This window comes from Vipera berus (genome assembly GCF_964194415.1).
Source record: "Vipera berus genome assembly, chromosome: 1".
Classification (NCBI taxonomy): Eukaryota; Metazoa; Chordata; class Lepidosauria; order Squamata; family Viperidae; genus Vipera; species Vipera berus.
The window spans coordinates 159,621,377-159,647,047 of record NC_138202.1 but is presented as its reverse complement, the minus strand read 5'-3'; the positions used below and the strand labels follow the sequence as shown (position 1 = coordinate 159,647,047).

At 41.7% G+C, this 25,671-nt stretch overlaps 1 protein-coding gene across 3 annotated transcripts in view; it reads right to left on the bottom strand.

The window, feature by feature from the left end:
* RAPGEF4 (Rap guanine nucleotide exchange factor 4) overlaps window positions 1-25,017 on the bottom strand; it is a 182,544-nt gene extending 157,527 nt beyond the window's left edge. For all 3 annotated transcript variants that reach the window (XM_081313438.1, XM_081313436.1, XM_081313437.1), the window contains exon 1: window positions 24,949-25,017. In XM_081313438.1, coding sequence (XP_081169564.1) covers window positions 24,949-25,013 — 65 coding nt within the window. In that variant the 5' untranslated portion in view covers window positions 25,014-25,017. The remainder of the gene's footprint in view (window positions 1-24,948) is intronic.
* Between the last annotated feature and the right edge of the window lie 654 nt (window positions 25,018-25,671).

Below are 25,671 nucleotides of genomic sequence, written 5' to 3'. Positions count from 1 at the left end.
CAGTATCTGCTGGATAAAATTGCTCGGATCCGAAACGGCCTGGACTCCAACTGGGCTGAGTTGGAAGAACAAGGCATGGACAGTCTTGTCGATGTCATCTGGGAGGAATTTGATCCTGTGACTCCTAAGGAAGTAGACAGGATTATGAGGAGGTTGAGCTCCTCCACATGCTTACTGGACCCGTGCCCTTCCTGGCTGGCATATGCAGCTCGAGAGGGGACACGAGGCTGGTTCCTGGCGGTCATCTCCGCTTCTCTGAGGGAGGGTCACTTCCCCACCGCCTTGAAGGAGGCGGTGGTGAGGCCTCTCCTCAAGAAGCCCACCTTGGACCCATCCTCATTGAATAACTTTCGTCCAGTCTCCAATCTTCGCTTCCTTGCGAAGGTTGTTGAGAGCGTGGTGGCGCACCAACTACCTCAGATCCTGGATGAAGCGGTTTATCTAGACCCGTACCAATCGGGCTTCAGGCCGGGCTACAGCACGGAGACGGCATTGGTCGCTCTGATAAATGATCTCTGGAGAGCCCGGGACAGGGGCCATTCCTCTGTCCTAGTCTTATTAGACCTCTCGGCGGCTTTCGATACCATCGACCATGGTATCTTGCTGCGACGCCTCAGGGGACTGGGAGTGGGAGGCACGGTTCTGCGTTGGTTCTCCTCCTTTCTCCAGGGTCGCTCGCAGTCGGTGTTGGCAGGGGGACAGAGGTCGACCCCGAGGCCTCTCGCTTGCGGAGTCCCTCAGGGGTCGGTCCTCTCGCCTCTCCTGTTCAACATCTACATGAAACCGCTGGGCGAGATCATTCGCAGCTTTGGAGTAGGGTACCATCAGTATGCTGATGACACCCAGCTTTTCATCTCAACTCCAAACAACATCAGTGATGCCCTCGACGTGATGTCTCGCTGCCTGAAAGCGGTCCGGGAATGGATGGGGAGGAACAGGCTTCAACTGAACCCGGACAAGACTGAATGGCTGTACGTACCGGCAAGCCAGGATACTCAGAACATCCCATCCCTTAACATCGGGGACAAGTTACTACCCCCTGTTGATAGGGCCCGCAACCTGGGTGTCCTCCTTGACTCGCAGCTCTCCCTGGAAGATCACATAGGAGCTGTGACCAAGGGGGCCTTCTCCCGGGTTCGACTAGTTCGCCAATTACGGCCTTATCTGGACCTGGATGCCTTACGTACAGTCACCCATGCTCTTGTGACCTCTCGGCTAGACTACTGTAACGCTCTCTACTTGGGGCTGCCCTTGAGATCCACTCGGAAGCTTCAACTGGTGCAAAGTGCAGCGGCACGGACACTCTTGGGAGCCTCCCGATACTCCCATATCACACCTCTCCTCCGTGCACTGCACTGGCTTCCAGTTGCCTTCCGTGTGAAGTTCAAGGTGCTAACAATGACTTACAAAGCCCTACATGGCATGGGTCCGGACTACCTACGGGAGCACCTTCTGCCAATGTCAGCACCCCACCGTCCTGTGCGCTCCCACAGAGAGGGCCTCCTCAGGGTGCCACCGCTCAAGGAATGTCGGCTGGTGGCCCCCAGGGGGAGGGCATTCTCAGTGGGTGCGCCAGCCCTCTGGAACAGCTTACCAACCGAAATCCGGATGGCCCCCGACCTCCGCACCTTCCGGCGCGAATTAAAAACTTATCTGTTCCAGCAGTCTGGCCTGGCCTGATAACTCTAATCTGGGGTCCCAGCTTGTATTTTACTATTGTTTGATTTCACTATTGTTCATTCTGTATGCCTACCTTATTCTGTACACCGCCCCGAGTCCCTCGGGAGAAGGGCGGTTTATAAAAACAAATAAATAAATAAATAATAAAATCATCATCATCATCATCATCATCATCATTAAATGTTGGAAGGGACCTTATGAAAGATATCTTTTTTTCAGTAATATCTATTTCTCCTCATGTTCTTAGCTCAATGGAATGAATATCAAGGACTTAGATGTCCCCAAACTATATTAGACGATAAGCTTGAAAAGAATAGTTTTTCAGGGAATTATTTCCTTATACTAAAATGTATAACGGTTTCTCTTTTTCTGCAACATCCCTTTCTAAACAATGCACAATAGGGAACCCTAAAGACTGCCTCACAGCAATTTTTTTGTGATGTAGAAATCTCTTCTATAAATACAGCAAAATGGTATGTAACTGCGGATTTGTTTAAGTTACTTTGATTCTGCCAACAGGGAATAAGAAAAGATGTCTTCATTGCATTAAAACTCCACTGCTAGTAACTAGAAACTCACTTCAGCCCCATTCAGGATGCTGCTCATAAACCACTGGCTCATCCGAATGATTGTTGTCCATAACGATAACCAATCCTGTAGAGCAGGCATGTCAAACTCACAACATCACTTTTTCCCCTACTGCCAATGGGGTGGGCGCAGTTTTGGTGTGACGCATCCAGCCCACGGGGCCGGCTGTTCGACATACCTGCTCTAGAGAATTAAAAAAAAAACACCCTAAAAAACTTTTTTAGGTTCTAAATGTAGAAGCTGGGATTAAACCCAAGACTTTTCATATGGAGTTTATCATTAAGCTGTGCCCCTCATATCTTAAAGACCATCGGCTCCCTCCTGACTGGGCTTTACCATTACAATCATTTCTAGATGTTTCCATTTGCAAAGATTAAGCCTAAAACAACCAAAAATAGGGCCTTTCCTATTGTAGAGTTCTGGAAGTTATTCTTGAAGTGTCCAACAGACAATCCTTTAATGTCTTCCCTTGCCACTAAATTTGCTTTTGCTTTTAATCAGTAGAGATTCTGACCTTATTAATGCTACTGTGATTTATGTTGCTTATTCTATAACAAGGACTTGATCTCATTCATTATATGCACTGATTTTATAATGTTTATAAATGTTTTAGAATGTCACTTTTATCTTGAAACTGCCTTTAGATTGTTGTTACGGTATAGTAAAATGACAAGGTAGGGGAGCTTTCAAGATCCTAAAAACAAAAATTGTTTATTAAGGATAATTTTTAAATAACATTAACCTTTTTAACATTAACTGTACTTCTGGAGTATGAGCTAAGAATGAAGCTAGTATGTACCCTCAAAACATTACAGAGCACTGTAATAAGTAGCCCCTGTATAGATAGCCCTAGACTTGCACCACAATTGAGCTCATATTTCTGTTGCTAAGCGAGACATCTATTAAGTGAATTTTTCCCCATTTTACGTCCTTTCTTGCCACAGCTGTTAAGTGAATCTGGCTTCCCCATTGACTTTGCTCATTAGAAGGTCACAAAAGGTGGTCAAATGACCCCGGAACATTGTAACCATTATTAATATGAATCAGTCGACAAGCACCTGAATTTTAATCATGTGACCAAGGGGGATGCTGCAATAGTTGTAAATGTGAAAAACGGTTGTTAAGTCATATTTTTCAGTGTAAACCTTGAATGGTCACTAAATGAATTGTTGTAAGTCAAGGACTACCTGTACTGTAGTATCAGCTCTTTACATTAGAAAAGGGTTGGGTTGGGTTGTTGTTTTTTATAAAAAAAACACTAAAATATTTGGGTTTCAATCATAGTGAGGGGAGGTTTATTCCACAGCACAAAAAGGGCAGTCCTGCACATAACTACCATGAGTAGCCTGTAAACCACAGTATTAATCTATAAACCCTGAAAATCACAAGTTCCTGTTCTTTAACACAGGCTGGGCCCAAAGTGCTGGGGAGTATATATTAAATACTTACTAGGGAATGTATCCTAAGATCTATATAGGTAGTCCTAGAGGAGCAGTAAAGAGAGTTTAGGCAACATAAGAGCTTTCCCAAAGACAAGCCCAGAGGAAGAGACTGCACAACCACAGCTGGATAGGGAAGGGGAGAAGAGATTTAGAGTACCTACATCCAAGAACCTCTCAGGATATATCTTATAGGTTAGTAGGTGATAGCTTTAGTTTTACAAAATTCTTTTAGTTAGGCATAAGCAATTAAAGGGTTGAACTCAGCTGAATTTGGCTGTGTCATCTCTGGACGTAGGCCTGATATTATTTGATGAAGCTCTTTTTGCTTAATTGTTTTTGAATTGCAACTCTTGAATTAAATGTAAAAGGAACAGCTAGAAGCTATAATGCTTGACGGCTAATGAATTATACACTTAATTAGTTCGTCAAAGACCAGAAATGCAAGTTCCACCAGATTTTGCCAGCACATATTTTGCATATTAACCCTCAATGCATTCTATGTAACTAAAATTCATTTAAATTTTAGATATTGTTGTTGTTGTTAGCTGCGAAGTCGTGTCCGACCCATCGCGACCCTATGGACAACATTCCTCCAGGCCTTCCTGTCCTCTACCATCTTCTGGAGTCCATTTAAGCTCACGCCTACTGCTTCAGTGACTCCATCCAGCCACCTCATTCTCTGTCGTCCCATTCTTCTATTGCCCTCGATCTTTCCCAGCATTAGGCTCTTCTCCAGTGAGTCCTTCCTTCTCATTAGATGGCCAAAGTATTTGAGTTTTAGCTTCAGGATCTGGCCTTCTAAAGAGCAGTCAGGATTGATCTCCTCTAGGACTGACCGGTTTGATCGCCTTGCAGTCCAAGGGACTCGCAGGAGTCTTCTCCAGCACCATAGTTCAAAGGCCTCAATTCTTTGGCGCTCAGCCTTTCTTATGGTCCAACTTTCACAGCCATACATTGCAACTGGGAAGACCATAGCCTTGACTATACGCACTTTTGTTGACAGGGTGATGTCTCTGCTTTTTAGTGTGCTGTCTAGATTTGCCATGGCTTTCCTCCCAAGGAGCAAGCGTCTTTTAATTTCTTGGCTACAGTCCCCATCTGCAGTGATCTTGGAGCCCAGGAAAATAAAATCTGTCACTACCTCCATTTCTTCCCCATCTATTTGCCAGGAATTGAGAGGGCCAGATGCCATGATCTTGGTTTTCTTAATGTTAAGTTTCAACCCAAGTTTTGCACTCTCCTTCTTCACCCGCAACAAGAGGCTCTTTAGTTCTTCTTCACTTTCTGCCATTAGAGTGGTATCATCTGCGTATCTTAGGTTGTTGATATTTCTTCCGGCAATCTTAATTCCAACTTTTGATTCATCTAGCCCTGCCTTTCTCATGATGTGCTCTGCATATAAGTTAAATAGGCAGGGCGACAGTATACAGCCTTGCCGGACTCCTTTCCCAATTTTGAACCAATCAGTGGTTCCCTGTCCAGTTCTCACTGTTGCTTCTTGACCCGCATATAGGTTTCTCAAGAGACAAATAAGATGGTCTGGTACTCCCATCTCTTTAAGAACTTGCCACAGTTTGTTATGATCCACACAATCAAAGGCTTTAGCATAGTCAATGAAGCAGAAGTAGATGTTTTTCTGGAACTCTCTAGCTTTCTCCATGATCCAGCGTATGTTGGCAATTTGATCTCTAGTTCCTCTGCCTCTTCGAAATCCTGCCTGTACTTCTGGTAGTTCTCGATCCACATACTGCTGAAGTCTAGCTTGTAGGATTTTAAGCATGACTTTACTAGCATGAGAAATGAGTGCAATGGTGCGATAGTTTGAACATTCTTTGGCATTGCCTTTTTTTGGAATTGGAATGTAAACTGATCTTTTCCAATCCTGTGGCCACTGTTGAGTTTTCCAAATTTGCTGGCAAATTGAGTGTAGCACTTTTACTGCATTGTCTTTTAAGATTTTGAATAGCTCAGCTGGAATACTGTCACCTCCACTAGCTTTGTTGTTGCTCAGCTTTTCTAAGGCCCACTTCACTTCACATTCTAGGATGTCTGGCTCGAGGTCAGTGACCACCTCATTGTGATTATCAGGGACGTTAAGCTCATTCTTTTTTTTTTTTTAATTGAAAAGTTTTAAAATACAGTTTTCCTTTAAAAAACCCCCCTTCCCCCTCCCTGCTCCCCCCACCTCCCCCCCACCTCCCCCCCTCCCCCCCTCCCTCCTCCCCTCCCCCCCTCCCCCCCGACTTCCCAGAGCTAAATACAAGGTATATATATATAAAAAAGCAATCATAAACAACCATATACTAACAACTATAAATTCTAAAATCCATCACTCTCTAGCTTATATAGGATAAAACAAACCTTAGCAATATTAAATATATATAAAAAACTAGAATAAAAAAAGAAAAAAAACGAAAGAAGACTTATTCGAATGCTACATAAAACTTCTTAACCCTATACTTGTTCTGGATAAACTCAATCCATTTTCTCCATTCCATAATATAACGTTCTTGCGAATGATCTTTCAAATAGGCCGAAATCTTCGCCATCTCTGCCAGGTCGGAAACCTTTAAAGTCCATTCTTCTATAGTCGGCAGTTCCTCTTTCTTCCAATATTGACCTATCAAAAGTCTTGCTGCCGTAACTAAGTTCAACATCAACTTAGAGTCCACAACTGTAGCGTCAACAATTATTCCCAACAAAAAAAATTGCGGACAAAACTTTATCCTCTGTTTAAAAATCTTCTGCATGTTCCACCAGACTTTTATCCAAAAAGCCTTAACCTTTTTACAAGTCCACCATATGTGAAAATATGTTGCGTCTTCATCACCACACCTCCAACATTTAGGCTGGTAATTCGGATACATACTTGCAAGCTTTTTAGGATCTAAATGCCATCTATAAAACATTTTGTAAAAGTTCTCTCTTAGATTTTGAGCTTGAGTAAATTTCACGTTCCTCACCCAGATCTTTTCCCACGTGTCCATTGTGATAACTTCCTGGATGTTTTGGGCCCATTTTATCATACAATCCTTAACAAGCTCTGTTTCTGAGTCAATCTCTATCAATGCAAGATATATCCGTTTGATATGTGCTGGTCCCTGATTTCTAATTTGCTTTATCAAATTTTCATCAGTCATTGTAAATCCATTTTTCTGGTCTTCTTTCCACCTGGCCCGTAACTGAGTATATTGAAACCAATTTTGAACAACCTTCTCTTCTCGCAAGAGGCTATATGATTTCAAACACCAAACATTTCTTTCCAAGCTGAGGATCTCCTTGTACGTAGTCACATCATGTTTAAAGCCAGCATGTATATTTTCTATTGCGTGTTTTGGAATTGCCCACAATGGTATCTTGCAACTTAACTTATGTCTATACTTCTTCCAAACTCTCAGCAATGCCTGCCTTAAAATATGCACCCTAAACACTGTATCTACCTTCTTATCATACAACAAATATGCATGCCAGCCAAACAACAAATCATGGCCCTCAAGATTTAATAACCTCGGTTGCGTCAAATTGATCCAATCGCTTATTCCTACTAATGCAGCAGCTTCATAATATAATTTAAAATTAGGCAATTTAAGGCCACCTCTCTCACGAGTATCCTGCATAATCTTAAGTTTAACTCGTGGCTTTTTCCCTGCCCACACAAATTTATTGATACCACGCTGCCATTCCTCCAGGTTAGAATCTTTCTTAAGAATCGGTATCATTTGAAATAAAAATAAAAATTTGGGCAGGACATTCATTTCCACTGCTGCAATCCGTCCCAACAAAGACAATTGCAATTTTTCCCAACTCTCCAATTCTTTTTGAATTTTCCCCCATAGTTTTTCATAATTATTTTTATATAGCTTTGTATTAGAGGGCGACAAAATCACCCCCAAATATTTAACCCTTTTAACAATCTCAAATCCAGTTAATCCTTCTAAGAGAGCCTTCTGTGAAACTGTCATATTTCTAGCCAAAATTTTAGTTTTCTGTGTATTTACTTTAAATCCAGAAACCTTCCCATATTGTGTTATTATCTCCATCAGGTCCACAACAGAGTTCTCTGGCTGGGTCACTGTAACAACCAGATCATCTGCAAATGCTCTCAATCTATAGTCCTGATCTCCAACTTGTATCCCCTTAATCTTTTCCGAATTCCGAATCTTAACCAATAATATCTCTAATGTTAACACAAATAACAAGGGCAATAACGGACACCCTTGCCTTGTGCCCTTCTCAATATTACATGCTGCTGTCAGGCTATTGTTAACTATGATTCGGGCAGTTTGTTTTTGATATAATGCCCTAATCGGTTGTAAAAATTTTTCCCCAAAATCCATTTTATCTAAAACTTTCAACAAAAATTGCCAATTCAATTGATCAAAGGCCTTTTCAGCATCTAAAAAGATTAGCGCTGCAGAGATCTGGTTGTGCCTTTCCAAAAACTCTAACACATCAACTATATGTCTCACATTATTTTTCATTTGTCTACCACTAATAAACCCCGTTTGATCCCCATGAATCACCTGTTGCAGAACCCTCATCAGTCTATTAGCCAAAACCTTAGCAAATATCTTATAATCTGTGTTTAAAAGCGATATCGGTCTGTAATTTTTAACTTGAGTAGCATCCTGGTCTTCCTTCGGAATCAAAGAGATAAAAGCTGTTCTCCAAGACGGTGGCACCTTTCCCCCCCTCTGGATTGTCTGAAACAGTTCCTTTAACGGCTTTATCATCTCTAATTGTAAATTTTTATAATAGGCCGCAGTCAAGCCATCCGTGCCTGGCGCTTTATCCACCTTCAGTTCCTTAATTGCTGTAAAAATTTCTTCTTCTGTAATCAGTTGATTAATCCCCTCTTTTTGTACTTGCGTAAGAACCGGGATGCTAGCATTCTCCAAGTATATATCAATATCTTTTATATTAATTTCCTCTTTAGTATATAATTTCGAATAAAAATCCACAAAAGCATCCTTAATAAGATTCTGTTGAAACACAACCCTTCCTTTATACTCAATCTTATCTATATTAGAGGCCCTTTGTTTTTTCCTCAGTCTATAAGCTAACCATCTGCCTGGTTTATTAGCGTTGCAAAAAGTATTGTGCCTAGCAAACCGCAGATTGGTCACCACTTGATCTGCCATTAATTTATCAAATTGTCCTCTTAGCAGTCTAATAGCCTCCTTGATCTTCACATCCTCTGGGTTCAAAATCAAAGCCTTTTCTTTTTCCTTTATTTCATTCTCCAATTCTTTCCTTCTAGTTTCCACTGCACGTCTATGTCTATTATTCATATATATCAACACCCCTCTCATATAGGCCTTGCTAGCATCCCAAACCATATCCATAGAGGTACCCTTATTCATATTAATCTCAAAAAAATCCTTCATCCGCTGTTTGCATTCTTCCACATTTCTCTGATTTCTAAACAAATTCTCATTTACGCGCCACGAACGCCTATCTCTTTTCTCCTTATCAATCTCCAACCAAACTGGACTGTGGTCAGAAATAGTTCTTGCACAAATCTTCACCTTTTTAGTTCTCCGAAAAAAATCATTAGTCAACAAAATAAAATCAATCCTCGAAAAAGATTGGTGTCTGTCAGAATAAAAAGTATAATCCTTCTCCTGCAAGTGTCTCTCACGCCAAATATCTCGCAATTCCAGGTCATCCTTCATTTCAAAAAAAGATTTGGGCAGTCTAGCATGACTTGGAATGCGCTTAAAAGCTCCAGCCTTATCCAACTGTACATCCAAAACACCATTCCAGTCCCCCATAAAAATAAAAGATTTATAATCCAACTGGGTAAGCTTTGTGTGAAGTAAGCTAAAAAAGTCAGCTTGTTGTTGGTTAGGTGCATATAATCCAACTAAAAGCGTCTTTTTACCTTCTAACAACAGCTCAATCATATCTTCCATGCTTATCTGCTTCAATTAAGTCTGCTGTTAAGGCACTTTTAACATAAACAACCACTCCATTTTTCTTATTCTCTGCAGAAGCAACAAATTGCGTACCCAGTCTCGAGTTCAGTAAGTGCTTTTGATCCAAGACTCTAATATGCGTTTCTTGCAGACATATAACATCTATCTTAAATTGTTTTAAATATTGAAAAACTTTCTTCCTCTTCTGCGGTGAATTTAGTCCATTAACATTCCAGGTTAGAAATTTAGTTGCCATGCATATCCTCCAAAAGCTCTTGGACCACAGCTTTGATAGGACTAACTTTAGGCCGTGCTCCTCCCACAGCTTGGCTATATGTACGTTGTGAAGAATCTGAAGACTTTTGCTGATCTTGTTCTTTTATTTTCTTTGCTCGTTTTAAAGCAGCACGCGTTACTCTTTGCTCTCTAGGATCATCCAAAGAAATTGTAGCTTGATCTCCTCCAGCACCATTTTCCTCTGTTTCATCCTCTTGATGTTCTCCTTCTCCAGATCCCTTTCCAGCTTCCAGAAGTGTTAATGGGGTTGCTTTTAAGACGTTATTGTAGAAATCACGCGCTTGCTTCACAGTAATCAGCCGATACCTTTTACCTTCATGCATCACCATCAGCCCATCTGGAATCTCCCATCTGAACCTTATATCTCTTTGCTTAAGCTCATGCACGAGAAATGTATAGTCCTTCCTTCCCCTTAAAATCCTTGGAGGGATTTCTTTTAAAACCAAAACTTCTTGTTCAGCAATCACCACTTTAGCATCATAGGCAGCTTGTATAACTTGGTCTCTAATTTCTCTTTTTGCAAAATAAACCACCACATCTCTAGGCAACTTTCTCTGTCTGGCAATCCATGAATTCACCCGAAACACTTTATCCATAGCTGCTCTTATTTCAGATGCTGGCTGGTTCAATACCACTTCGAGAGCCTCAGAGATCAGCTGCTTTAAATCTTCTTTAATATTCTCTTTTAAACCTCTGATTCTGACAGCAAACTGCATCTGGTAATATTGGGCAAGGCTTAACTCCCTTTCCACTTTGTCTCTTGCATTTTCATTCTCCCGTGCTTTTACTTCTAATATAGCATTCCTTTGAGCCAGATCATCCATTTTTTCATCTAATTCTTCCACACATTCCGCCACTTTATGCACTGAAGACAAAATGTCTACCTTCATCACGCTGAACTTCTGTTCCATCCTCTCTTCCATTCTCTCCTCCAATTTCTCCAATTTCACCTCCATCTGTGCAAATTTATCAGCAATTGATTGATTAATTGATTCCAAAAGTACCTGGGCATGTTTATCCAAAGCATCTCGCAAATCCTTCGATGTCAGCGCTTCAGGAGGGTGCAACGCCTGTAATGATGATTGTTGCACCGGCGAGGATCCACCACTCCGAAGAGTTTTAGGGGGAGGTTTCGCCGCCATCTTTTAGTCCTCAATTATGACGCACTTTCACTTAAAGTTTAAAAAGTCCCACAAGCTCGAGAGTATAGTAAAATAATCCTCTTCACCTTTTCCTCTTGTACCGCTCTGCCTGCTCCTTTAAACCATAGTCCTTTCTTCAGGCAGGGATGGTTCGCAGACGCCTGGCTCTGCTCCAAGAAGTTCGGAGCAGAGACGCCGGCCAGCTGGGAGCAACCCAGGCTTCGGGGGAGTTCAATCCTTCAGCCGCCCAAGCTCCAAGCTCAGGCGGCCCCGGAGAACTCTACCCCTACCTGGGGCCTCACCCCCTCCTCTTCTCCCGAGGAGGGGGCTTCAATTTCGCCCGAACAGCTGATCGGCGCTGTTTCGGGCGAAAAAACAAACAGCTGAGCCGCGGGCAGCCCGAGAAGGCTGTCTTCGGCGCCGCACCGCCACCGGAAGTCCCACGTTAAGCTCATTCTTGTATAGTTCTTCTGTGTAATTTTGCCACCTCTTCTTAATCTCTTCTGCCTCTGTTAGGTCCCTGCCATTTTGGTCCTTTATCATGCCCATTTTTGCATTAAACGTTCCCTTCATCTCTCCAATTTTCTTGAAAAGATCTCTGGTCCTCCCTATTCTATTGTTTTCTTCTATTTCTTTGCACTGTTCATTTAAGAAGGCATTCTTATCTCTTCTAGCTATTCTCTGGAATTCTGCATTCAATTGGGCGTATCTTTCTTTTTCTCCCTTGCCTTTCGCTTCCCTCCTTTTCTCAGCTATTCGCAAAGCTTCCTCAGACAGCCATTTTGCTTTCTTGCATTTCTTTTTCTTTGGGATGGTTTTGGTTGCTACCTGTTGTACAATGTCGCGAACCTCTGTCCATAGTTCTTCAGGCACTCTGTCTATCAGATCTAATTCCTTAAATCTATTTGTCACCTCTACTGTATATTCAACAGGGATATGATTTAATTCATACCTGAGTGGCCTAGTGCTTTTCCCTACTTTCTTCAGTTTAAGCCTAAACTTTGCAAGGAGAAGCTCATGGTCTGAGCCACAGTCAGCTCCTGGTCTTGTTTTTACTGACTGTATACAGCTTCTCCATCTTTGGCTGCAGAGCATATAGTCAATCTGATTTCTGTGTTGACCGTCTGGTGATGTCCATGTGTAGAGCCGTCTCTTGGGTTGTTGGAAAAGAGTGTTTGCTATGACCATCGTATTCTCTTGACAAAATTCTATCAGCCTGTGCCCTGCTTCATTTTGTACTCCAAGGCCAAACTTGCCTGTTATTCCAGTTATCTTTTGGCTTCCTACTTTAGCATTCCAATCCCCCATGATGATAAGGACATCGTTTTTTGGTGTTAGTTCTATAAGGTGCTGTAGGGCTTCATAGAACCGGTCAATTTCATCCTCTTCAGCACTGGTGGTTGGGGCATAGACTTGGACTACTGTGATATTGAATGGTTTGCCTTGGATTCGAACTGAGATCATTCTGTCATTTTGAGGATTGTATCCCAGTATTGCTTTTCCTACTCTTTTATTGACTATGAAGGCTACTCCATTTCTTCTGAGGGATTCTTGCCCGCAGTAGTATACCTGATGGTCATCTGAATTAAATTCACCCATTCCTGTCCATTTTAGTTCACTGATGCCTAAGATGTCGATGTTCAGTCTTGTCATCTCTTGTTTGACCACGTCCAGCTTTCCTTGATTCATGGATCTTACATTCCAGGTTCCTATGGAGAAAAAATCTTTACAGCATCGGACTTTCCTTTCACCACCAGACACATCCACAGCTGAGCGTCCTTTCGGCTTTGGCCCAGTCGCTTCATTCTTTCTGGCGCTACTAGTACTAGCCCTCTGCTCTTCCCCAGTAGCATATTGGACGCCTTCCGACCTGAGGGGCTCATCTTCCAGCGTCATATCGTTTTGCCTTTTGGTACTGTCCATAGGGTTTTCATGGCAAAGATACTGGAGTGGGTTGCCATTTCCTTCTCCAGTGGATCACGTTTTGTCAGAACTCTCTGCTATGACCTTTCCGTCTTGGGTGGCCCTGCACGGCATAGCTCATAGCTTCATTGAATTACGCAAGCCCCTTCGCCACGACAAGGCAGTAATCCATGAAGGGGTTTAGATATTATTTTGTTGTAATTTTAGATGTCATATTCAATTTAATTTTAATGTTTAGATTATAATATATGCTGAATGTATATATAAATGTACATACATATATTCATTTATTTATTCATTCACCAACCACTCTGCTTGTACTGATCTATGACCGCAATAAACTGAACTCAACAGAACATAATCCTTATCCTTGTGCAGATAATAGTGCTATATTCTCAAAATGCACTCTCACAGCATACAATAAAAAACCAATTCTTTCTTGCATCATGAGCATAGACAACATGAGCATAGACATGTGACTTTTACTTTATCAATATTCATGCATATATCATTCAATAGTTCTGTCAGTCCCCTAATACAAAAACACACGCAAGGAAGCCGGAGTCAAGACAGGTATTAGAGAAGATGTGTCTTCTTTCATACAATGGAAATCTTGCCCAAATGAGAACAAAAAAAGGGAAGACATGCTTGAATTCAGGAAATGAAAACAGATAATTTAAGTTTCACAGGCTAGAACATAACTGCAGATTATGATTCAAATAGGCTGCAATAATATAGTTGTAATGAGGAAAAAACTATAATGTTGAAAAGATGTAAACAATAAATCCATATTGCAAAGGCAAGACGGGGTGGGGGGGTGTCAAATTCAGTATTTAGATCAAATAAAGGGACTCCACATAACTAAAAAGATAAGCCCATTTGTAACATATCTCAAATCAGATTATGTATGTATCCAGCAATGAATCATTAAGTACCTTATAAAATCATTGTATTTATTAAAACAATAATAACTGTACATTTCATTATGATTAGAGGTTTCAGGCTGGAAAGCTTGCTTGAGAGAAAGTATACTTTTATCCTGTTATCCACATTTTCATGGAAAGCAGCTCATTGCCAAGAGTAGTCTTAGTTCTCCCCTTGCTCTTGGAAATAAAAAAGGATAATGAGGATTGTTGCTCAATCCCAAACACAATGTTGGTACCTAGCCTCAAAGTCCTCAGCAATTCAGCATAAAGCAAGCAAAGAACTTTCTTCTTTGTTCCACACAAGTGATCTCAGGCTTCCCTTTTTAGCACCAAGCTGCTCATAACTACTGAGGGAAACTTAGCTGCCCATTGCCAGAACAAAAGACAGGTTATCTTTCCAGCATAAGATAAAAGGAAGATTTTCCTCTCAGTTTTGCTGGGCTGTAAGGGTCCACCTGGCACCTATAAATCCCAAAATTATTTTAGGAGTAATATACTTTAATTGAGGGAAAGCAGGATACAATACGTCCTCTTGCATATAGGAACAACATGAAGTTAGCTAAATTTTTGAGTTCACTGAAAATCAGATACTCTTGTTATCTAGCATAGCAGTCCCAACCTTTTTGTCACTATGGACCTTTTTGCAGAAGACAATTTTTCCACAAAGTGGGGGGTGGGGTGGGGGGCTTCAGTTTCACTCATTTGCCCGCCACTTACCGTACTTTGATATTATATGCCAGCTGTGCGGCCCAGTTCCTAACAGTACTGGCCCACAGTCTGGAGGTTGTGGGCCCCTGATCTAGCAGATATTAAATACTAGCATTCAGATCAAAATTAGCTATACATAAATCCACTGAAATCAATAGGCTTAAGATGTTTAAACATATCCAGTTCTGTGTTGTATAATAGCTATTAACATGAAGATATTCCGTTATATCTTATATATGCCCAGTTTTAGGCAATCAGATAATGGTGTCTGGACTATATTCAGAATATTAAAAGGAACCTGACTGCTGGCATATAATATCAAAAAGGTACCCAAGAAGCCTTTGTATTAATTCCTGGGGGAAAGCCAACAGGTGCTGGACAGCATCCCATTCTGAAGAGAGCTGATGTTCCCAAAATAATTATATGGGATAAGGCCAACTTTGGAAATGCAGCATTGCGTAGACATAATCAGGAAGTGAAACAGGAAAAAAAATGGTTCATGTTATGGTATACAGCAGACATGTCAAATCACGACGTCACGTGACGTCGCGCAACATATTGAAGCTTTTTCGCCATTGCTGACAATGGGGTGGGCATGGCTTCCCGATGATGCGTCCGGCCCGCGGGCTGGCAGTTTGACACCCCTGGTATACAGTATAGATACGGCTACCCCAGTATTAGAAGCTCCTGAACAAACATGGAAGAAATTATGAGCTTGAAACATGAATACAATGGATGTAATAGTAACCTATGAAAAGAAATACATTGGGGTATGATTATTTCTTATTAGAAATGTAAATCATATTTAGGTATATGCTTTCTCTCGCGGAAGAAAAACCTGAAGATGATCTTGAGATGGTGAAAGAAATCAAGGAAGCATGCTAAGGAGAAGTGGTAATGAATTAATTGCCCTCATATAAACTGAGTACATTCATGCTCAGGCTACAACAAACTAAATTTCTAAATATTGTAAACAAGTGCCTCTTACCACAATTGGTCCTGTATCTAGTCAGAGGAGACACAACTCTATATTTAATTGTAACAGGTGGAAATAATCTATTACAAATTAAGAGGAAATAGTGAAATGAAAAAAAAGGTGAAAAGTCCTTTAAAGGAAAATCAAGAGAGCCAAATTGATTCATAAATCTAATTAAATTTTGGAATGTATTCTACAGTGTAAGAAAACACATCTTTAGTAACATCTGGGAAGCTGTAAAAAAAGTTTAGAAGGTTCAGAATTGGGACTCCTGTCTTAATAGGAAAACAAAAAAGAACACAAATTCCAGCAGAAAAAAATGAAAGGAGATGAGGAATACAAAGGAAAGGGAAAGGAAAGGACTGCTTTAAATGCACTTGAAGCAGAAAATCAGCTAGAAAATGGTTACCACTATTGAGCAAGTCACTTAAATATGAGCCAGCAGTGTGCTAGGCTGCATTAACAAAGAGATAGAATCAAGATCACATGAAGTGTTAATACCACTTTATAAAGCTTTGGTAAGGCCACACTTGGAATACTGCATCCAGTTTTGGTCACCACGATGTAAAAAAGATGTTCAGACTCTGGAAAGAGTACAGAGAAGAGCAACAAAGATGATCAGGGGACTGGAGGCTAAAACATATAAAGAACGGTTGCACATGATAGCAGTGTTCCAATATCTCAGGGGCTGCCACAAAGAAGAGGGACTCAAGCTATTCTCCAAAGCGCCCCAAGGCAGGACAAGAAGCAATGGATGCAAACTAATCAAAGAGAAAAGCCCTAGAACCAAGGAGAAATTTCCTGACAGTTAGAACAATTAATCAGTGGAACAACCTGCCTCCAGAAGTTGCGAATGCTCCAACACTGGAAGTTTTTAAGAAGGGACTGGGCAACCATTTGTCTGAAATGGTATAGGGTTTCCTGGCTGAGGAGGGCTGGACTAGAAGACCTCAAATGTCCCTTCCAACTCATTGTTATTGTTATTGATATCTCCAAATCAGGGGCATTTTTTCAAATACCAGTTTTAGTGAAGCAAATGTTGTAAGCATTTGAGAGGCATCTCTTCCAACACTATGAGCAACAAAATGGTGGACTAAGATTGGTTTTAACCTGATAAAGCAGCACTGTTCCTATGTTCTTTTTACAATCCAATATAGCATAATCTAAGAGATAGTTGTATTTATCAAAATTCCTATAGAAACCATTACCAAGTTTCCTTGAATGACTATATCATATAAGCATTTTGCTTTCATAATAGCTTTTTTTATTATTAATTCATATATTCATATTTAAAAATATGCCAAAATAGTCATATAATTAATGTAGATCAAGCTGTAAAAGAACAGCAGAAAAAAGTGTAAAAGAACTATGACTTCAAAACAACCCTTCCTTTGTAAATAATTCATCAAGATCTCATCAAAGATCATACCATTCCTGACACACCAGGACAGTGACATGACATGTTTTGTTCTGTGCTCAACTCCTGCAGCCAAGGACAACTGTCAAGTAGGACACCATAGGCTCTGTCTTATGTAAAAATTAATGTACACTTCATGCATAAAATTCTAATCCTCAGGCTCTCAATTTGGTGCAGTACTTGGACAATTATTGACATATGTGACAACCCCTTTAATGACAAATGAAGCAATCGGGCCACTCTGAAAATGGCCCAACAAGCTAGAAAGAAATGCTAATGTTTTCACCCCTCTCTTTATTTTTTATCATCTCCTATACGTAGCTGCAAGCTTAGTGGGAGATGCATTCCATGGGAACAAACAGAAAATAAAATTGCCATCTGGTATTTAATTATTTATCAGATTTAGAAACTACCCATCTCCTTCACAGAGGAACTCTGGGCAGCGTACAGGTAAAATATTAAAAATATGTTGTTGTTAGTTGCGAAGTCGTGTCCGACCCATCGCGACCCTATGGACAATGTTCCTCCAGGCTTTCCTGTCCTCTGCCATCTTCTGGAGTCCATTTAAGCTCACGCCTACTGCTTCAGTGACTCCATCCAGCCACCTCATTCTCTGTCGTCCCCTTCTTCTATTGCCCTCAATCTTTCCCAGCATTAGGCTCTTCTCCAGTGAGTCCTTCCTCCTCATTAGGTGGCCAAAGTATTTGAGTTTTAGCTTCAGGATCTGGCCTTCTAAAGAGCAGTCAGGGTTGATCTCCTCTAGGACTGACCGGTTTGATCGCCTTGCAGTCCAAGGGACTCGCAGGAGTCTTCTCCAGCACCAGAGTTCAAAGGCCTCAATTCTTTTGCACTCAGCCTTTCTTATGGTCCAACTTTCACTGCCATACATTGCAACTGGGAAGACCATAGCCTTGACTATACGCACTTTTGTTGACAGGGTGATGTCTCTGCTTTTTAGTGTGCTGTCTAGATTTGCCATGGCTTTCCTCCCAAGGAGCAAGCGTCTTTTAATTTCTTGGCTACAGTCCCCATCTGCAGTGATCTTGGAGCCCAGGAAAATAAAATCTGTCACTACCTCCATTTCTTCCCCATCTATTTGCCAGGAATTGAGAGGGCCGGATGCCATGATCTTGGTTTTCTTAATGTTTAGTTTCAACCCAACTTTTGCACTCTCCTTCTTCACTCGCAACAAGAGACTCTTCAGTTCCTCTTCACTTTCTGCCATTAGAGTGGTATCATCTGCATATCTTAGGTTGTTGATATTTCTTCCAGCAATCTTAATTCCAACTTTTGATTCATCTAGCCCTGCCTTTCTCATGATGTGCTCTGCATATAAGTTAAATAGGCAAGGTGACAGTATACAGCCTTGCCGGACTCCTTTCCCAATTTGGAACCAATCAGTGGTTCCGTGTCCAGTTCTCACTGTTGCTTCTTGGCCCGCATATAGGTTTCTCAAGAGACAAATAAGATGTTCTGGTACTCCCACCTCTTTAAGAACTTGCCACAGTTTGTTGTGATCCACACAATCAAAGGCTTTAGCATAGTCAATGAAGCAGAAGTAGATGTTTTTCTGGAACTCTCTAGCTTTCTCCATGATCCAGCGTATGTTGGCTATTTGATCTCTAGTTCCTCTGCCTCTTCGAAATCCTGCCTGTACTTCTGGTAGTTCTCTATCCACATACTGCTGGAGTCTAGCTTGTAGGATTTTAAGCATAACTTTACTAGCATGAGAAATGAGTGCAATGGTGCGATAGTTTGAACATTCTTTGGCACTGCCTTTCTTTGGAATTGGAATGTAAACTGACCTTTTCCAATCCTGTGGCCACTGTTGGGTTTTCCAAATTTGCTGGCAAATTGAGTGTAGCACTTTTACTGCATCGTCTTTTAAGATTTTGAATAGCTCAGCTGGAATACTGTCACCTCCACTAGCTTTGTTGTTGCTCAGCTTTTCTAAGGCCCACTTCACTTCACATTCTAGGATGTCTGGCTCGAGGTCAGTGACCACCTCATTGTGATTATCAGGGACGTTAAGCTCATTCTTGTATAGTTCTTCTGTGTAATTTTGCCATCTCTTCTTAATCTCTTCTGCCTCTGTTAGGTCCCTGCCATTTTGGTCCTTTATCATGCCCATTTTTGCATTGAACGTTCCCTTCATCTCTCCAATTTTCTTGAAAAGATCTCTGGTCCTCCCTATTCTATTGTTTTCTTCTATTTCTTTGCACTGTTCATTTAGGAAGGCATTCTTATCTCTTCTAGCTATTCTCTGGAATTCTGCATTCAATTGGGCGTATCTTTCTTTTTCTCCCTTGCCTTTTGCTTCCCTCCTTTCCTCAGCTATTTGCAAAGCTTCCTCAGACAGCCATTTTGCTTTCTTGCATTTCTTTTTCTTTGGGATGGTTTTGGTTGCTACCTCTTGTACAATGTTGCGAACCTCTGTCCATAGTTCTTCAGGCACCCTGTCTATCAGATCTAGTTCCTTAAATCTATTTGTCACCTCTACTGTATATTCAACGGGGATATGATTTAATTCATACCTGACTGGCCTGGTGCTTTTCCCTACTTTCTTCAGTTTAAGCCTAAACTTTGCAACAAGAAGCTCATGGTCTGAGCCACAGTCAGCTCCTGGTCTTGTTTTTACTGACTGTATAGAGCTTCTCCATCTTTGGCTGCAGAGCATATAGTCAATCTGATTTCTGTGTTGACCGTCTGGTGATGTCCATGTGTAGAGCCGTCTCTTGGGTTGTTGGAAAAGAGTGTTTGCTATGACCATCGTATTCTCTTGACAAAATTCTATCAGCCTGTGCCCTGCTTCATTTTGTACTCCAAGGCCAAACTTGCCTGTTATTCCGGTTATCTTTTGGCTTCCTACTTTAGCATTCCAATCCCCCATGATGATAAGGACATCATTTTTTGGTGTTAGTTCTATAAGGTGCTGTAGGGCTTCATAAAACCGGTCAATTTCATCCTCTTCAGCACCGGTGGTTGGGGCATAGACTTGGACTACTGTGATATTGAATGGTTTGCCTTGGATTCGAACTGAGATCATTCTGTCATTTTGAGGATTGTATCCCAGTATTGCTTTTCCTACTCTTTTATTGACTATGAAGGCTACTCCATTTCTTCTGAGGGATTCTTGCCCGCAGTAGTATACCTGATGGTCATCTGAATTAAATTCACCCATTCCTGTCCATTTTAGTTCGCTGATACCTAAGATGTCGATGTTCAGTCTTGTCATCTCTTGTTTGACCACGTCCAGCTTGCCTTGATTCATGGATCTTACATTCCAAGTTCCTATGGAGAAAAAATCTTTACAGCATCGGACTTTCCTTTCACCACCAGACATATCCACAGCTGAGCGTCCTTTCGGCTTTGGCCCAGTCGCTTCATTCTTTCTGGCGCTACTAGTACTAGCCCTCTGCTCTTCCCCAGTAGCATATTGGACGCCTTCCGACCTGAGGGGCTCATCTTCCAGCGTCATATCGTTTTGCCTTTTGGTACTGTCCATAGGGTAAAAATATAAAAACTGAATATAAAAGGATAGTTAAACTTCAACATTAGAAATTAATTAAATGGTGAGGGGGAGGGCTTTCAGGTATCCTAATGCTAGATGGGCCATGGTGATAATTACTTCAGTTAGTCACATTATATTAATTTCTTGATATTATAATGGCATAAGATTCATACAGTTTCAAAATGAAGTTTAAATAATGAGAAAGAGGATTAGTATTATTTTTAAATCTTTAAAAATGAAGGGCAGCAGAAGCTGGGCAATGATGTTTGAAATGATGGGGATTTCAATAGAAAGAGTAAAATAAGACACAAAAGCAATTATGCAAAACCATACCAGCAAAATTTGTTGAGGATTTTTTTTCCAGATTGCTGTTTATCCTGTCCCATTTCATTAAGCCACCCTTTCTCAACTACATACAGCAGCACTCTTGTGACATATATACATCCTCTGGGTCTTTTTCCCAGCAGGCCAATGCATGAGGTTTAAATCTTACTTTAAAGAAATCAAACTGAAAATAGCTTTGTTGCCCTCTCAACTGAATGTTAACTGCTACATGGACCTAACCAATGAGAGTTGAGACATCACTGGCATCACTTTGGATTATGTGCATTTATTTATCATTTTAGGAATTAGATCCAGATTAATTCATGCTATTGCTAATTTACCCCAATGGGAAGGGGAATTGATCAACCAATGGTATAATCATATATATTGTTGCTCAGTTATAAAGTCCCCAAGTTACCATTTGTGCATTCACCCATTTACTTCTCAATGAGTAATGTGCGAACAGTTTATTTAAATACTACATCTCAATCTAAAAGACTTCCAGGGAAGCAATAATTACAATATCACACTCTCACAATGAGGATTTTTTTAAAAAATTAATACAAAGCTAAACATTGAAACCAGCTTAAATAAGAAAGCAAACCAGGTCAATAATAAGAAAATCACTTTGTAAAGCATGCTGAAGTCCAAGATCTCACCTAGCACTTGATTTAGTATTGATTGGGCTCCTTAGGAAAGGTAATCCCAAAAAGAGCTTTCAGCAAGGCCATACTGAGGTGTCCTTTAGATATAAAGATAAATGCTTCCCACCTAAAACAGTCCTGAGTGAGGACGGGAAGAGATACCATACCAGAAAGTCACTGAGAATTCTCCGTTGATCCTTCTGCCTTACTGTAATAGCAAGTTTTTTTTCCAAACTGTTACCTGACACCTACAATCTATCCCACTCTTTATCATTGCAAAACTCGACCTCCTCGTTTCTACTTTATTCTGATGCATGTTCGCAGGGTGCAAGTGCACAGCTCCAGCCTGAACAGGTGTGTGAAACAGATCCTATGTGGTGGCTTTCCCGTGTGAAAGGAACAACATCTAGTCTTTTTATCAAGTGGTGCTCTGGCTTTTTATATTGAACAACCATATGAATGTGCCTCACATTTTTAGTAGCAATCTGTAGTACCTAGTTTCTCCTGTATATCCTATAAACATAAGCCACATAGCAATTACTATTGTTTTACTGCACTCGTATTGAACACATCAGTCTCCAAGTACTGGTAAATAGTTTTGGTGGTTGGCAAGGATTGTAGCAATCGCAGGGATAGATTAGTTTTACACAAGCTGGCAAGCCCAGAAACTCTCCTCTCTTGCCATTGGGATTTCTACGTATGACTGCTACTATCAACATTCAAAGTTAGGGGAAAAGGTTAAGAGGGTTTTGCTGACATTAACCACAAAAAGCAATGACAGTATAGATGTAACAAGCCTAACAAGTGATGATTGCTGCTGACCGACTGAATCCATAGCTGTCCCTTTTCTCATATGCAACTTTAGAAATAATTGTTCTTTTTTTTTAAAAAAAAGTCTTTTTTACTACTCTTTTTACTTTTCAATATTCAGGAACAAAAATGACTTAACAGCTGGTGAACGAAAATGACTAATATCCATACTTGGAGATTGTTCATTAGTAGGTTTATAAACTGCTTCATGAATTTTACTGTCAGCATCCAAAGGCAACTACAATTATGATGAATGGTTGTAAAGATATCGTTAAACAGCCTTTAGGCTAGGGGAAAGTATAGGGATTATTTTGCCATATTACAGTGGTACCTTGATATTCATCGTTAATTAGTTCTGGAAGGTGTGATGAGTACCAAAAACAATGATTACCAAATACGTTTTTCCCATAAGGAATAATGTAGTGAGTCATAACTTGACATTTTCTGACAAACAAGGAATACCGGGACAAATTTCCGCCTCAAAATGCATTGAGTACTAAGTCAAGAAATTAAAAGACGCTTGCTCCTCGGGAGGAAAGCCATGGCAAATCTAGACAACACACTAAAAAGCAGAGACATCACCCTGTCAACAAAAGTGCGTATAGTCAAGGCTATGGTCTTCCCAGTTGCAATGTATGGCAGTGAAAGTTGGACCATAAGAAAGGCTGAGCGCCAAAGAATTGAAGCCTTTGAACTATGGTGCTGGAGAAGACTCCTGCGAGTCCCTTGGACTGCAAGGCAATCAAACCGGTCAGTCCTAGAGGAGATCAACCCTGACTGCTCTTTAGAAGGCCAGATCCTGAAGCTAAAACTCAAATACTTTGTCCACCTAATGAGAAGGAAGGACTCACTGGAGAAGAGCCTAATGCTGGGAAAGGTTGAGGGCAATAGAAGAAGGGGACGACAGAGAATGAGGTGGCTGGATGGAGTCACTGAAGCAGTAGGCGTGAGCTTAAATGGACTACAGAAGATGGTAGAGGACAGGAAAGCCTGGAGGAACATTGTCCATAGGGTCGCGATGGGTCGGACACGACTTCGCAATTAACAACATACTAAGTTCGATGAGTTTCAAAGCAGTTGAGTACCAAGGTACCACTGCAGTTTATGTATAGTTATCAATTTCCTAAATAAATATTAGCTTATACTAGTCTTCTCCAAATTGATGCCTTCCATATGTACCATAACACATCCTAATTCCCATGTCAACTGGGAATTAGCAGAAGTAAAATTCAATGGAAGCCACTCAGTTTGGGAAGTCTTCTTTATACTGTCACATCTATGTACATGAATAAGGGTAAGACACCAAATATAAGATTTGGAACCAAAACAGGAACTGGAAGACAGGTTATTCACACATGGCACACATCCTTCTATTGTACAGTGAGAAGCCTGTAGTCTTCCTTATATGGTTAGATTCCAATTCACCAATTCTGAGATTCATAGTTCAACCATATTTCACAGGCCGCAGGTCATCCACTCCTCCTGGGCATTTCCAAACCAAATGAACTGTTAGTGTTTGTTTCCATTTAAGACTGTCCAAGAAACAAAGCTTCTCCAGAGCCTCAACTGTAATGGGGGAAGAGTGTTTTGTACCTGAGATCCTGGAGATCTACTGCCGATTAAATTAGTGCCCAACTAGGCAGATGTATATGTTTGTAACATTTACTCCCTAATAATATAATAAGGGACGCGGTGGCTCAGCGGGTTAGGACACTGAGCTTGTCGATCAGAAGGTAGGCAGTTTGGCGGGTCGAATCCCTAGTGCTGAAACCCACGCATGTGTGGGGTAACCTTTACCTTTTAATATAATAAGGCAGGCATGCCAACACTGTGGGTTTTTCACAAACATGACATCCAAGCTGACTTTATGGCTTCATATCAGCCTCCGGATGAGGCTGTAAGGTGCTTCAAGTCATTGAGGAAATAGCATAAGAGATGTTCCAGTTTCTTAGCCTAGTATTTATTTAACTTTCCTGATCTCAATGCCCGGCCTCACCTTCCTCTCATTAATTTCCAGAGGGCAAGTCTACCTATTGCTGTATTGCTTTGGGGGGAGATGTTCGGCCTTGGGGAGATCTTAATGACCCGCCCGTTTCTTCTACCATGGGTGCAGGAGGCCTCCCCGCGCAGCCCTGGAGGAATACCTGCAGCAGGGAAGGGCGGGCCTGTGCAAAAGCAGGAACGGCTCCTTCGACTCTCTTTAAAGGTGCATTGTTTTATAGGCACCAGACGTCCGTGGGATTTTTTTTTATTATACTCAAGAGGGCAGTAAAAGCAACTCTCCTCTGGACACCGAAAGAAAAAGCCCTTGTCCTCGCCGCCGTCTTCTCACGCGCCAAGCGCTCCACCCTATCTCTTTCTCTCTCTCTCTCTCTCTCTCTCTCTCTCACACACACACACACACACACACACACACACCCCGCCACAGCTTCCATTGCAAGACGATTCGAATTCCCAGTTCGTGAGCGGCGTGTGATAAGATGAAATAATTGTAGAGGCAATTTCTTTCGATGGGTGATGTGTGTATGTGGGGAGGGGGGGAGGATGCGAGCACATGCTGCTGTACTGCCAGCCCCTCCCTCCAGCTTCCCACCCACCCACCCACCCACACAACCCAGCTGCATCAGCAGAGGTGCCGGTACCTTTTATCCAAGCAAGCGATCCACTCGGTGGAGGAGGAAGGATGAGAAGTGTGAACGGCCACCATATTTGCCCAGATTCCCCCCGGACGGCTACCGATGCCGCTGCGCTGCTGCAATGAGTGGCGGGTCTCTTCTTCCCCTCCTCCTTCTTTCTGCCTGCCTCCTTCTCTCCCCGCGACACCTGCCGTCCCCTCTTCTGAACTCGCGCTCTGCCTGCCTGCCTGCCCTAAAAGAGGATGGGTAGGTAGATTCTGCTAGCAGGCTGGCTGCGGGCTCTTGCTGCGGCCTCCCCGGGTCCCGTGGCAGTGCGGTAGGCAGAGCCTCCGAGCCCATCAATCTCGGCCACCACCCCCTCCCACTGCCCCTTCCCTTCTGGCTTCCTTTTCCCGCCGCTTTATGGGCCCCTGTGCCAGATCGGCTCCTGGAGAAGCAGCGCCGTCTTCCCTTGACCACGATTGGCTAAACATAACCCCTGATGCCGCGAGCCCATTGAAGTCAGCGCCGATATTGGCTTCTCTACAGAAAAGGAAATGGGAGATGGGTGTCTTGACTTAGTTTACACCCTTCTGGCCTCTTTCTTCTCTAACGGCTGGGATGGTCCAAGGACACAAGCCAGCAGTCACACAACTAATAGTAAAAAAAAAAACAAAAGCTCAGCAAGGAGAGGATATCATTTCCCGCTAGAATGTTCTTTTAAAAAAAAATCAAAAAAAATCTGACACT